This window comes from Acanthochromis polyacanthus, chromosome 12 (genome assembly GCF_021347895.1).
Source record: "Acanthochromis polyacanthus isolate Apoly-LR-REF ecotype Palm Island chromosome 12, KAUST_Apoly_ChrSc, whole genome shotgun sequence".
Taxonomy (NCBI): Eukaryota; Metazoa; Chordata; class Actinopteri; family Pomacentridae; genus Acanthochromis; species Acanthochromis polyacanthus.
In genome coordinates, this window is record NC_067124.1 from 22,051,300 (window position 1) to 22,066,337 (window position 15,038).

Here is a 15,038-nt window from a genome sequence, read left to right on the forward strand (position 1 = left end):
AACATTTTGAAAAGTTTTATTCAAGAACATTTAGATCAGCCATTGAAGTCAGAAAAGCTTTCTTTTCTCCAAACAGAAACATAACTTAACAGAACTTTTCATCAGATGACAGGTTCACATCAAACATGTTTTTGGGGTCTATTAAAAGTTTGACCTAATGACAGGATTTTTCTGTCTCATTTTAACTGACTAGTTTTCATGTCAACATACAGTGTTTCAAAACATTTGGTAAGCAATTCTTTTATTAGTTCAACATCAAAATACAAGGAGATAAAAGCCAAAGCTCCTATTCTCCTGCAAATTTTAATATGCTTTAGCTGCCTCATAATGTTTAAAATTAGATTCAAAATCCAACTTGTTGGAAAGTGTCTATTATTCAGCAGTTTAAAATAAAAAAACAACTTGATTAGACAAACTAAGAATGCCACGTCTACGGGATATGGACGGATTTTAAAATGGATATACAATGGATATGACTGAAAACAGTTTTGTTACATCAAGTGCAAGCCAAAAACAAAAACCTATAAATGACATTTGTAATATAAAACTTGGTAAAAAATACTTATTTAAAACTGTACAATCACCAAGTAGACAGAGTGAGCACATCAACCGTTCATTTGGCTTCAGCGGCGTCGGCCTTTGGCTCCTGGGAAGAGAAAGTACGACAGCAGCCACGTTATGTGCATTGCTTGTTTTGGCCACGTGACAGTACATTCTTGTCCACTGTGATCATTATGCTTCCATTTTCTCCCTGTCTTTTCATTTTTGCTGGGTAGCTGCAAGTTTTACTCCTTATAATACCAAGTAAAGACAAAAAGTTACAAACTTTACTACTGTAAACCATGTAATAGGTGGCAAATTGCAAAGACAAGTATTTCTTTATGATTGACAGGGATAAATGCACCAAGAAACCAACACTTTAGACTCCTGAAACCATATTCAAGATGTAGTTTTGCTAATTTTCCTTCACATTATTTTGACAGATTGCAGTCGTTTGTTTTTTTTTGTGTTAGTTTATCTTTTTACTTTTGTGCTCAAAAATGAAATGCTGAAGCATTTGGATGAAGTTTAAAAAAAGCACAACATAACTTACTTGCAAAAATAACATGTATATTGTGAAACCGCTGTGGAGGAAGCTCTTTCTCATTAAAGTAACAAACCTCATTCTTGGTGTTCCCATTCTCAGCTGGTTTTTCCTTCTTTGCTTTGGACGGCTTCTGCAAAATAAAATGATAATGACACACTGATTAGAGCTCTCAGGACGGTGACTCACATGTCAAATAGATCAAACCATGTGGGCCAAAGGGGTTTCCCCTTTTGCTCATGAGAGAGGGTAAATTCATTTCCTTTCAAGGAACCAAATCGGTTTCACATGTGACATACAGCTAACAGATAAGTTTCATACCTTCACGGTTCTCTTCTTCACCTCCACTGGTGGTTTATTTGTTTTCAGCTAAACATGAAGAAATACAGTTAAACTTGTGACAATAGATAACACAATAATAGAGAATGGTACTGTGAAAAACATATTCTCACATTTTACTGTAACCACAATAGATTGGCAATATGTTATATCGCCTAGTGATATCACAAATAATAATACTTAGATTAAAAGATTTTACATAAATACAAAATGGTCAATTGTACACTCAAATATACAGGTGACACTGTACAAATATTTCAGTTTAAACTAGTTAAAAGTTATTTTTTATGGAAAATTGTTAACAGGAAGCAACCTACTCGTGGATAAAAAACAAGAGCAAACATATAGTAAAACTGAAATTGTTTAAAATAGGCTACTTAATTGTATTTCTAAGGAACTTACCGATGCCAGTCGTGCAGATCTTCTTGCCTATTAAAATGGAGCAGGAACAAAAACATCAGTAAAATTACAGACTAGACTAGTTTGCATTAGGTAAGTTCAATATTTACAGGACTAGACAATGCCAGACAGCTTTCATCAAAATTAAATACCAACTGTAAATAAAAACATTTCATTACAATAAAAAAGACACAGTTGTACAATGTTTTTGCAAGACAATAGCATCAATAAAATAGGAATAATATAAAAATGGGTTATTATTGACAAACCTCAGAGGCCTCACTCTGAAAGAGAAAGAACAAAAAAAACCACAATATTAAACTTTTTGAAAAAAATTGTTCATAACTCAAACAGCACAATAAAATGAAATTAATTGCAGTTGCACCAGAAGACAAAATGTACTACCAGTATCTAAAAATAAATTTAGAGCCTCGTTCACTGTTGCTGATTTTGAAATTCACAAAGACCTTCCCGCGCATATTTGAATTCGAATTCGGGCTGTCCTGTCACCATGACACCGTCTTGGCGCCCTGACAGCTTCCTTTGTTTTGTATCACTGCGCGCGGACAGACAGCTGTTGGGGAACTGATAAGATTATTACTTTGCTAATCTGTAGCTGCACAATAACTGCAGCTAAACGCAAGCCTGCAGAAGATACACGGAAACTGTCATTACATTTCTGTACAGATTTAGTCGATTTTTTTATTTTTTAAAATAATTTACCTTTTTGTATGTTTAAAATGTATTTTAACAAGACCGCACTCAGCAACAGACTACACGCAAATTTAAATTAATCCTAATGCAACAAAATGTTCATAATTTAGAAAAATTGCTTTTAAAAAAAATCGTATTGTACATGTCTGATACGCACTTATAGACAGCAACGCGAGCAGAGTTTATTTACGTCTATTGTTGGTCAAATCAACGTAGGTGACGAAGTACTAAGAGTGCTTAGATTTCACATGCTGGCACAAGCCCGATTTTTCTTATTCAAAACAGACAAACAAATCATGATGGGCACCTCCCCTCCCCCACTCCTTCCTCATTTTTGCAGGTTGTGCTGGAGCCTATTTTGGTCTCTAAATAATCACGTAGCATTACCGTTAGATGACTATAATAATTAATGATGTACCGGCGCGGACGTGCTGGCTACAGAAACATTTACAGCGTGTATTGGAAAGTTTGCTGCTGCTGCGTTTTAACCTGTCAATATTTTTGCCCTGCCTACTTCCACAGAGGGAAAAGACAGACGATGTTAGAAATTTTTCACAGCGCCATGTCAAACGGTTGCACTTGACAGAGCATAGAGTTTGGGTGACAAATTGCGAATATGAACGTTATCGTCGTGTCTAATCGTTTAGGGATATTTTATAAGAAAATTAAAAATAAGCACTTTTATTTTCGACGAATGGGAAGATGCTTGCATAGACCTCCACTATCGTGCCGCCATTGCTCGACCGTTTGTTAAGGATGATGACGTTCCTCTGATGCAGAAATATCAAACGCAGCCTAACGTTCACCTTAAGTAACCAGCACGAAGCAAATGCGCAGACTGAAAAAAAAACTAAATAAAAAGCTTACCTTCGCTTTGCCCATGTTGTTGGTTACAAAGGACCAGAAAATTCACAAAAATACAGCCGTTAAACGGGCTTTTATCGAAGAGATAACAGATAACAACCGACCCGTCGCAGTCTAAAATGGCGAATGTATAATGCAAACGAATGTTTTTGTAGTTTATACACTGAAATATAAGATCGAAACCGGTTCGAACCAGTTTTCTACTTCGACGTTTGTCATTGGACGCACACGTGTCATGTGACTCTATGGCCCGCCCATTTGTTGAAGAGGGTAGGAAGCGGCTTACAGAAATCCCCAGAAGAGCCAGACGGAGGCGCTGTAGCGACACTTTCTGTTCAGGTGGTAGTCGAGCAAATGTAGATAAAGGCAATGGCAGCTCGATTTTACTGCACTTCTCACATTGTTTAAGGTATAAAGTGGACATGTTGTGCAAACAAACCTAACCATGACTAAATATTTAAGTACACATGCTATTTGTATAGCACAACAAGCAGAAATGCACGGGGTTACTCAAGTACAAATTGGACAATTTTCCTGTACTTTTACTTTACTTGAGTATTAACTTATCCTTCTGCGCCTCTCCATTTTAGAGAGCAATAGTGTACTTTGTACTCCTCTGCAATACAATTACGTCTTACTATTTCCACACAAAACTGGTTTGTATGTTTGTGTTTGTATAATCTTTATGAATGTTAGCTACCCAACAGCACATGGAATAGTTAAAATTAGACATACCTAGACGATATTGAAATGTTGCTTACATGTCAATGCATTAGTAAAGTTATTGCAGTAATATATAATTGATAAATATATAATAAGATTCTTGACTTCTGATACTTTAAGTAAATTTTAATGCAGAACTTTTACTTTTCATATCATAGTGTTGCTTCTTTGATCAAATGTATCTTAATGCTTTTTTCTGTCACTGTTCAAGTGATGCAGGATACTTAAAATTCCTTCTCAAAGACAACCACTTGTTTTGTTCATTAGTCTTGCCTACTGAGAAACGCTCAAAGATGAAAAACTAGTCATTTGATTTAAGACACCTTGCATTTGGCCTTGGAAATTAAAGATTGAGTATTTTTGCAAGAATTGTGCACCCTTTTTATATTTCATGACAGACCTGTTAGTCTGGATATGTCTGCAAAGATTGGCACTATTCCTTTTACTTTCAGGCTGTCTGTTGCTTTGTTCAAGTAAGACTCACCCCCACACACATTTTTTCCTTCTAAAATGAATGCTTATGCTTGTTCTTGTCACGCCTGTTATATCTTATTTATATTTTATGCGAAGCTTGGTGTGTTTTTGTCCTTTTCATCAGTGATGTTGTATTTCTGGGCAACAGACGGAGAGTTGACATGAATGTAACTTCTTCTGTTTTTCAAATTGATGAAAACCCATCAAACTTAATCGAAAAAATGATTATTTCCTGGTTCGTGCTGCATCGCTAAGTCATAATGTGACCAAAATGGTAATTATAAACATTATTTTACCATAAACAATAAATGTCTAACAAGTGGTCTATTAGTGAAGATGTGCAATACTTAAAAAAAAAAAAAAACAGTTAGCAGTAGAAATGAATGTTTTGTCCTGTTGCAGAAAGATCCCATGAATCTGAATCAAATACAGTCATTTGGTTTGCCCTGATACTTGTACATCAGCAAGCCAGAACTTGTGAATATCATAATTTCTTTGGAGCACAAGTTAAGGCATTAACTATCAATATAATAAGAGCCAGATGGCAGCAATAACTTAGATATGTAGTATGTAAATACAAACAGTGAGCCACACATCATTTAATCATATCGGACATACAGTAATCACTTTATTATGTTAAAGAATGCTGGTCAAAATATAGTTATGTCATCAAGACCACACTCAACAAACAACACTTCTTTCAAGCCTCAACAAAAATGCAACACTGCACTGAGTTCTATGGATGACTGTTTGGAGACATTTCCAAAAACAGGACCCCGTAGTTAATGCTCATTTAAATTCACCTTCCGATAAACGGCATGCATTTGACACACAGTTTACACCATTATTTAACTGCATCTTGACCAGACATTTCCACATGTTAGACTTCTTAAATCTACAATCATAAATATCACAATTACTCTACAGCCCCATAGGGGTAAAATTACCCTCTCGTCCTGTACAAATCAGTAACAAAATGAACCCACTCGCAGTCACTGCTTGCTCTTCCCATTTCCACAGAAGCCCTTTTGGGAAGAAGACGGAAGAGGTTTCATCACCACTTCAACAGAGGATTTGTTCTTCCAAGCTCCCCTAGGCCAAGACAGGTTCACTGCATAAGTCACTATAGAAAGAGTCTCTCTTGTGCTTCAGGGCTTCCAGGAAGTCCTGAACTCGGTCTTCCCGGCAGGCGGTGTAGTGCAGCAGTGCCTCTTGTCTTCTCTGGGCATCGGCAGGCTTTCCATTCCCATGATGCTGCAGGTGCTCTGCTACACAGGCGCGATCTGCCTCCAGCTGCTGCAGAGCCTGATGCTCTCGATGGAGCTCTCTGGCTTTCTGTAATGCAACACATCAGAACTCAGATTTGGTACATATAGATAGGAGTTGCTTCAATTCCCCAGTTCAAATCTGAAGTTGTTTTTTACCGTATTGTAGACGTGTAATCAAATTCATATATCCCCAAACTCAACACACAGTATGAATTATATGTCAACAAAGTAATACTTAGAGTAGCTAAACAAATTCATCTGACTGGGTTCAATACTAGTCATTATTATTTTATTATGTGCTTTTCAGATACTCAGACTGCTGCTTTCGTGCTGGCTGTCTGAACTTCTAATACACCCCTTATAGACAATGCAAACATTTAATAAAGGACAAAGGCAGACCTAAAAAAAAATCACATACTGTGTTCATATGTTGACATATGGCGAACACAAGTGAACTGCATTTGCTACACAGGAGCGTGAGGGTCCTCACTAACACTGACTGAGGAGACAATCGTCAAAATATTGCTTTTTAACACTCGAGTCTCAAAATTGAATGAATTCATTTGAAAGGACCTCAAACAGCAATCACTATGAGCTTCTCAAGATCTGTATTTATACAAAGCTACTGTGAGTCTAAGATGTTCTTGATTTGTACACCCTTTCCACTGCCGATTCACACATTGTGGATGACAAAAAAAAAAACTGTTATGACCGAAGCCTTACCTGGATGGATTTGTGATTTAACTGATACTGTAGAATGGCTTCACACAGGTTCCAGAATGAGTACTCCGGCCACAGAACGGACTGAAACACTAAACAGGAGTGGGAAGTCTGCAGAAATGAAAATCAATACAAGTCTTTCAAGTGAAGCTTTTACAGTTCGCATTATACGCAATATAGTCAACTGGTCCAATACTGTCTGCCTGAAATTATACCACCTAAACTGGAGGTAATAATTGACTGTTAGAGGGACACAGCAACTTAGAAATATGGTGTTTCTCAGACAAAGCTTAAGATCTAACCATTAATGGTCGTTATTAATGAGAAAGATATACTGTTTTTTTAGCTACATTAAAGCAATTGAGTCAATTTAACTGGCATGAATAAGTTGTTGTAGTCAAATTTTTGTTGGTAAAACCACATGGTCATCTCTTATCTTTAATCACTGCTACAGACAAAGCATAGATAAACGTAATGACACATAAATTACAGATTTGATTTTTTCCAGCATCAACAGTTTTCGAGTCTACATGAACTGACATCTCTGTTGAAAATAGTGCTCGGAGGTAAATAGCTTGGGAAACATAACCTGAAATACAAGTTTAACTGCTAGGTTTACATGGCACTGGGCTTGAATTAAAAAAAAGAATTCTTTCCCCAAACTTGTAACAATGACTAAACACTGAAGCAAGTTTGTAAATGTATTACTTCAATCTTAATGTGATGTAGGAGCATTAGAAAGAAACAATTCCTGTCTACAAATGCGGTTAGTTTTTCAAACAACCATTCCCATTCCTCACCTGCCAAAGAAGGAAGTCACTGAGGCGCACTTCTCCTGAGGTGCGGATGAGCAGATCAGGATTGGGAGAGTTATTGCTGTACAGGCACTCACTTAGCAATGACTCTGAAACATCACTGAGCATCACAGAAATATGGACAGAATGAGAGAGCAATGCCTCCTCAGGTTATGTTTCTATAAATTATTCAGCAGGTTATTTAATATTAACTGGATTTTTTTTTTCACAGCTGTCTTGTCTATCACTTACCTTGCTTTGATTAGACCCTGCTCCACTCCCCAAGCCATTTCCCTGACCGCATTGGTGATCTCATATCTCGATGTGTAGGCAAAGCACACGTTGAGAAAACATCTACAAAACAAGAATTTGCGCTCTTGAGGTCCCTTACAATGTATAATATAACAACGTATGGTAGTTAAATCACTAATGATGAGGCTAATAGGAGCATAAATTATTGGACATACTTATTGTGAGCCCTGGTTGTGACTACGGCTTTGGCAATGAGCTCCTGTAGATCAAGCGGCAGCATATTCAAGTCACCCAAGACCCGGATACAAACACCATGCTTCTCCAGACTGTCCCTAAAGGGCAGAGTAAAATGGCATTTAGAGGACAAGACAGAAAAAAGAAAAGTATTCAGACAAACATGGCGTACAGAAAGATTACTCAATTTTATGCATGACTGCCGAAACGTGTCTGTCTACATTTCCCGTCGAGAGACAAAGGTGCCAACACATAGGAATTTCCACTCTATACCCTTTCCCTGGAACAGTCTGTTGTGCAGTGTCTCGCTTAAAAGTGGCTTGTCATGTGCAGGTGTTTATTTTACTAACACTAATCATGGTTTATCAGAAGGAGTGATAACCCAGATAGCAAACTATGGGTGAATCAATGTTGAATGTATGTTGAGACCTAACGTCGAAATTATACAGAAAGCGCAAGGTTGATAAAATGTTGAGTCAACGTTTGCTTTTCAACCATAAATCACACTTTACCCAGATAGCAAAAGATGTTAAATCAATGTTGAAGTAGGGTTAAGAAGGTTGAATTGTGGTTACGGTTGAAGACTGATGGTTGGATCAACGTTGATTCAACAACATTTTGTCAACATTGAAGTTTGTGTTTAAAAGGTACCATTGAATCTACATTGTATTTTGGTTTAATTAAAATGTTTGACAGGTCAATGTTTAACTAATGTTGAATCTATGTTTGCAAACATGTAATCTACGTAAGCAAACGTTGACTCAACATTTTATCAACCTTGCACTTTCTGTATAATTTCGACGTTAGGTCTCAACATAGATTCAACATTGATTCACCCATAGTTTGCTATCTGGGAAGTGTGATTTCTTGTGGTGGTGGCAGCATCATCATTATTCTGTAGCAAGGGCTGTTAGACAGTTTGATCAGCATTATAAAAACATAGATCAGTGTCATAAATGTTATTAGCATAAGGACTAAATAAGATTATTCACAATATGCCACACTGGTGCATTTAAAATATTGTCACATAATATATTTTCTAGACAAAACTATATTTTTAAAACTGCCTCAAATGCAAGCATTTGAAGTACTAAACTTAGTTACATGGTCCTGTTGGAACCATTCACAGACTAATGAGGAGCATTAAATGGCTGGTTAGCTAACAAGCTACTACTAGATAGATGACCATAAGTTAATGTCCCAAAAGGAAAGATATGTCATCTAGAAAATATTCCTGCTTGTAGAAAAGCATGGAGAAATACGTTGCAATGTCAGAAAAAGTCTCTTGGTCTTTGTGGAACTGTGGATTAAAACCCTTCCACATTTGCTTTAAAATTCAACTGTGGCAGCTGTTAACTGGTTTGAAAGTATTTGGCAAATGCACACAGCTCAAGACCAGAGCTAGTGTGCAATTTAATGCAAAACCCACAGGTGTAAACTTTATATTCTGGCATACTGAGATGGCAAAACGAAGTCCGTAGAAGCCAAAATAGCAATGGAAATAATTGACATTATGCGCTCCTATTTATAGGTCAGCCTTTCTTCCTCTTGGCCATCAGTCCGTAGTCTATCTTACTCAATGCCCAATGCAGCAATAAGTGTTTCTGTGTCAGTGTTGTAAACCGCTGTTGTGTCCAGCTGCACCCAAAGAGGTTTCAACATTTCCAGCCAGATCCCTGTGGATGTTTTGAAATCCGACCATACTGACATTGAAACATTGACAGTGAACTCCAAAGTTCACTGTCAAATGCTGCCACTGGCTGGCAGCATTTGACAGATGGTGTTCAAAAATCCTTGTAAAGATTGGCTACTCATTATCTGTCTGAAGAACACTAAAACTGAAACTTAAGTTTCAGTCTTGAAAAGACAACTATTCAACTATGCAGCTGTGCTTGAGGGCTGCATTTTGTTACGCTCAACTTTATTTTAAGGAAGCTGTGATTCATATGATGTATCATATGACATGTGACTTGCACCACATGCAACAGCAAGGTGGAAAGCTCAAACTGAAACTCACCGTTCTTCCAACAGCCTCTCAAATTTTTGCTTGGCCAGCTCCATCAGTCCATCCACTTCTTCTTTAGTGCGTTTAAAGTTCTCAATGCTGAAGGCGTACACCGTCACCTCTGGGATGTTCAGATGTTTGCACCAGCGTAGTGTCTGATGTGGCAGAGACAATGGATAGATATTAATGAGCAGGTTATTTACACCCAGATGGCAGTGGTTTCTTTGATTCTAAATGCAAACTCACTTCTGCCAGCTTGTTGAAGCCTTGCATATGTCCTTCCTGGCGTTCCATGTTTTTCTTACGTGCCAAAGCGTCGATTACCATCCATGATGAAGGCCACATGCTTAGGCATGGGTCCTGCCTGGTAGACGAAATGCAAAACAAGGGACCCAAAAGCGATGTGACTGAGAAAAAATTTAGTTGAAAGGCAGAAAATGTAATTGAAATCAACAGATTATAATAGGTTAACCCAATTCAAAAGACTAACATGTCTGATTCTAAAGTGAAGATTGCTAAACCATCTGATATTTTAACCTCACACATTTGGAAAGTTTGTTCCTTGATGTTAGAAATAGTAGTTGAAAGAATCTTCACACAATAACTGCCCACTCAGCTTTTCCCCCAGACATTTCAAGCGCATCATTTGTCTTCATCACAGATGAAAGCAGAAAATGAGACATCTCAAACCATTGATGACAACTGTGAGATGCAGTTGAAAGCTCTACAAAAAATTGATCATATACATTTGGTGTTTTGAACCATTTTCCGCTCAGAACAAGTAATTTGGAAGCTGAGAGCTCAGGGAAATTGTGATGGGCATTTGCATTATTTATGGCATTTTCTTGTCCAAATGATTCATCGATTGGAGAGCATCATCAGTTTGTGAATCAAATGTATTTCCAATCAAATGAAGCCAGTTGTCAGAAAATTAGATTGTTTCAAATCCCAGAAACGTGTTAACCACACTCTGTAGATGATTTTCTGGCTCTTGAAACTGTCTGGATAAGAAAAACATTCTGTCTGCAATCGGATAGAAAACAAACAAATCACATTTCAACTATATTTCCTATCTAGGTAGCTGGAAATGACATCTGCTTGTTTTGACGACAGATGAGACATACAAACAACAATGTTGTATGTGAATAATGTTATTACATATATCAACACAGACATGGCATACAGATTGAAAAAAAATGAATAAGTTCCAGTACTAAGTTGGTATAATTTCAGAGATTTGTTATTTTGCAAATGGTTCGAAAAGTCATTAAGGGTTCAGGTAATATCTCCAGAACTGCTTATGAAGTAATTAATGTAGGGTTTCCTTTCTTTCGGTTTAAACTGATGAAGATCAGTGACTGTAATGTAAATAGCAGTAAATAGAGGCACAAACTGAGGCTAAACAGAGCGCTATTTTGTTACAGACACTGGCTTACCTTTAGGACATTGGCAGAAATCTTTTCAAGCAGGTTTAAGTCACCTTCTTTTATCCACGACATTTTCAGGCTTCAAGCGAGCTGGAAATAGGTAATTAATAATACTTAAAACAGGTTCGCGACTCTGCACTTATAACCGACACAGTTTGCAGAAAAAAATCCCGAGTTGCTGTTTATGCAACCGGCAGTTTGTGAGAGTATAATATTAACATTCCATTTTTAGAAAGATATCATTTGACAAGCAGCGAGTGATGGATTCCACCGTTAAATGCAGCCGGGCTCACGAGACATGCAATGAACTAAACTGCTATGAGGCTAAAAAAGCACAAACCCTGTCACACATCGCCCAGAAAACACAAACTCTTGTTAGAAATTACTACATTCATTCAAAATGGAAGCACAAGCTGTTCTACTCACAAAATTGCAATGATTTTATCACATTTCACAGACCTTCCAACTCACAGCTTTTACGATGACGACCTCTTCCGCATTAGAGTCAAGTGACGTCGCCGCACGGTGACGACTTCCTGTCAGCGGTTAGCAGATTTTCAAAACATGAGGATGGTCGCTGCAGACACATTATTTGATTTGATTATTTGATTAAATAGAATAACTGATAGAGTGGACAAAATCTTTCATAGTAAGGGTATAATCTTCGCAACATTTGCTGGAGTAAAAGTAAAATAACACATGGACAAAACTCTATTACAAGTAAACACATGGATTGAAAATCACTTGGATTAGAATAGAATAGAATAGATAAACTTTATTGTCCCTAGGGAAATTTGTCTTGGGCAAAAGCGCTGCAGTCACATCAACAACAAAAAAGACAACATACAACACAGAAGCAGGAAGTACAGCATTTAGAAGAACACTGGCTTGCGGGATACCCATTTCCGTTGAACAACAAATAAATGCAGTGCAGGTACATCAGTCCTGCAGTAGCGGTAGCAGGTACCCTAATTCCAGCTGTAGGTAGCCGGTAGCAGGTACCTAATTCGAGCTGTACTTGTATATATTTAAATACAATCCAGGCCAAACGTGGGGAAGTCAGATCAATTTGTGCAAAAAACAAATTATCATAGTTGCATTGGTGCAAAAAATTAAACATGATTATTATATGAAAAATCGCCCATCAGAATAGATCTTTACTGTCATCGTCAGGTATCTGTACCTGTCAATCAGTGACGAATGGATGAGCGTCAGAAGTGCTGCGGCGCGCCCCCTGGATCCTGACGTCCCAACTGTGTCGCTCCACACTGACACCTGCTGGCTCTTAAAATCATTACAGGTAAAAGTTAAATTTAATTGGAGCAGCAGGGGACATACACGCGGGTGCTCTTTTTGGATTACAGCTCTGTGTTTAACACCGTCCTTCCTCACAAACTGGTGGGTAAACTGGGAGACCTTGGACTTCCACATTCCATCTGCATGTGGATTACAGCTTCCTGTCGGACCGCAGGCAGAGGTAGAGGGTGGGAGACCACACATCTGGGACCATCAGCCTCAGCATTGACTCCCCCAGGGCTGCTTGCTGAGCCTCTGCTCTACACCCTCTTCACATCGGACTGTACTCTACGCACCTAGTAACACCATCATCAGTTCGCCAACGACACAGTTGTGGGGCTCATCTCTGGGGGGATGAGTCCGCATACTGGGCTGAATTGTAGCAGCTGACTGGGTGATGCAGAGACAACAACCTGCTCCTCAACTCAGCCAAGACCAAGGAGCTCATCATCGACTTTCGGAGGACTAAAACAGACATTCCACCTCTGATCATCAACGGGGACTGTGTGGAGAGGGTAGAGGACTTCGGCTTTCTGGGAGTCCACTTAGAGAAGGACCTGACCTGGACTGTGAAAACCTCTGAGCTACTGAAGAAGGCCCAGCAGAGACTGCACTTCCTGAGGGTGCTCAGGAAGAACAACATCTCCCAGAGACTGCTGGTGTCTTTCTACAGATGCACCATCGAGAGCATCCTGGTGTACTGTCTGTGCGCTCAGAGGGCCTCACTGCATAGGATCATTGACATGGCCCAAAATACAGACTGCCTCTCACACTTGAAGAGCTGCACTCCCATTGCCTCCGAAAGGCAGGAAAAATAATCAGGACTCTTACCCAGGACACATTGTTTAATCTGTTACTGTAAGGCAGGTGGTACAGGTCAATCACTGCAAGGGCAAACCGATTCAGAGACAGTTTCTACCCGAAAGCATAAGGGTCCTGAACCTCTGTTATATTATAACTACCTCATGTCATTCAATGCACCTAATATGGCAGCTATTGGCAGCTATTTTACACTTATTTTTGCTAATACTGTTTTGCATTGCAGCTGTGAGACTGGTGACTGTCCTGGGTGTCCTGCTTCGCCAGGTCAGTGGGTAGGTTGTCTGCACCCTAGGAGTTAAAGCAGTGTAATAGAGAATGGATGGATGGATTGTATGTTTTCAGACAAAAAGAATTTAATGATGTTCATTTGGACTCAGAAACATGATCAGCATTTTTAAACTGTATACAGCAATTATTAGTTTCTCAGTTTTATGATAATGAATCCAAAAAAACTGAGCAATTACAGAAAATATTTAATCTTTAAAATCAACTAATTGATTTTAATTTTTTTTTCTTTCTGCTTGTCTTTACAGTACCAGAGTTTAGCATGACTACATAAAAGTAAGAAGCAAGGTTAAAAGCTGTTATCTAAATACCAAATGACTTCTGATGTATTTTAGGAACCAGGCGAAAGCTCTCAGCCATCAGGGTTTGATGTCTGACCACAGTTTTTGTTGCTGTTTTTTGAGCCAGGGGAGGCATTATCCCAGTATCACGGGATAACAAAAGAGAGACTGTGCTTTTTGGAAATGACCTCACAGGAACAAGCAGATGGAGAAAGAAACAGGAATGAAAGAGAGATGAAAGTTGAGGATGAGTAGCTAATTGACAGCCCCTGAGTGCAAAGGCTGCAAAGTGCATAGTGTAGGTCAAGAAACAGAAGTTTGATTAATTAATTTACAGGTAGCAAAACATGGAAATTCACTAAAGTGTTGATAAAGACTCACTGAAAATAAATAATCATAATTATCAAATCTTTTAGTACAGTAAAGAAAGGACAGAAAAGAGTCCACCACAATGTTCAGAACTCAAGATGAAATAAGTTTTAAATCTAAAATTAAATATTTGCAGCAACATGTACCCAATGCGCATGAAATGGCCTAAACTTTAAGTCGAAATTGAATTTTTTCAGAAAAAATTAAAATTTAAAATACAGACCTTATAGTAACTTGCTATGAAAATAAACCATTACAACGATATATGCACAACTTTAAATATACTAAATTTCAACAATTTTTGCTTACGGTTCCTGGGTAAGTCATCTTATTTTAAACAAAAAAACTGTTAACAGCCACCCTGACAGATATTTGCATATCTGCAGTGTAATTCCGTTTTCGGGCCTCTGGGGTGTGACAGCAAGTTCATCAACAGTTCTTTGCACTTTTTTTAATGCAAAGAAGAAGTTTCAGGTTTTTGGGGGGGTGAGGGGCTGGCCTTTTTGTGTTCCGCTGGAGAATCCTGCTTGAACGGTGAGCAGGAAGCACAACAGACCGTCAAGAAATCACATCGCCGCGGACAATCGGCAAATACAGCGCTTGCAGAGAGCACGCTGCGCCGCCGAGGGACAGCGTTAGAAATCCGACGGTATCGCCCTCCATGCTCTGCCGCTAACTAGCTCCAGGG

At 38.4% G+C, this 15,038-nt stretch overlaps 1 protein-coding gene and 1 long non-coding RNA gene across 2 annotated transcripts; both read right to left on the reverse strand.

Moving 5' to 3' along the window:
- On the reverse strand, nucleotides 1-3,597 carry LOC110951619 (uncharacterized). The gene is made up of 6 exons (XR_002595757.2): nucleotides 3,404-3,597; nucleotides 2,092-2,106; nucleotides 1,826-1,852; nucleotides 1,406-1,453; nucleotides 1,161-1,217; nucleotides 1-646 (listed from the first exon to the last, which is right to left on the reverse strand). It is a non-coding gene; the product is annotated as an uncharacterized LOC110951619 (long non-coding RNA).
- Nucleotides 3,598-5,195: 1,598 nt separating this feature from the next.
- On the reverse strand, nucleotides 5,196-11,825 carry dhdds (dehydrodolichyl diphosphate synthase). Its single transcript, XM_051956928.1, is given in 10 exon segments — nucleotides 5,196-5,932; nucleotides 6,589-6,696; nucleotides 7,386-7,500; nucleotides 7,632-7,733; nucleotides 7,847-7,963; nucleotides 9,883-10,025; nucleotides 10,117-10,179; nucleotides 10,181-10,234; nucleotides 11,307-11,387; nucleotides 11,724-11,825. Coding segments are annotated over 9 exon segments (1,008 nt in total). The 5' UTR covers nucleotides 11,370-11,387; nucleotides 11,724-11,825; the 3' UTR covers nucleotides 5,196-5,689.
- Nucleotides 11,826-15,038: the final 3,213 nt, after the last annotated feature.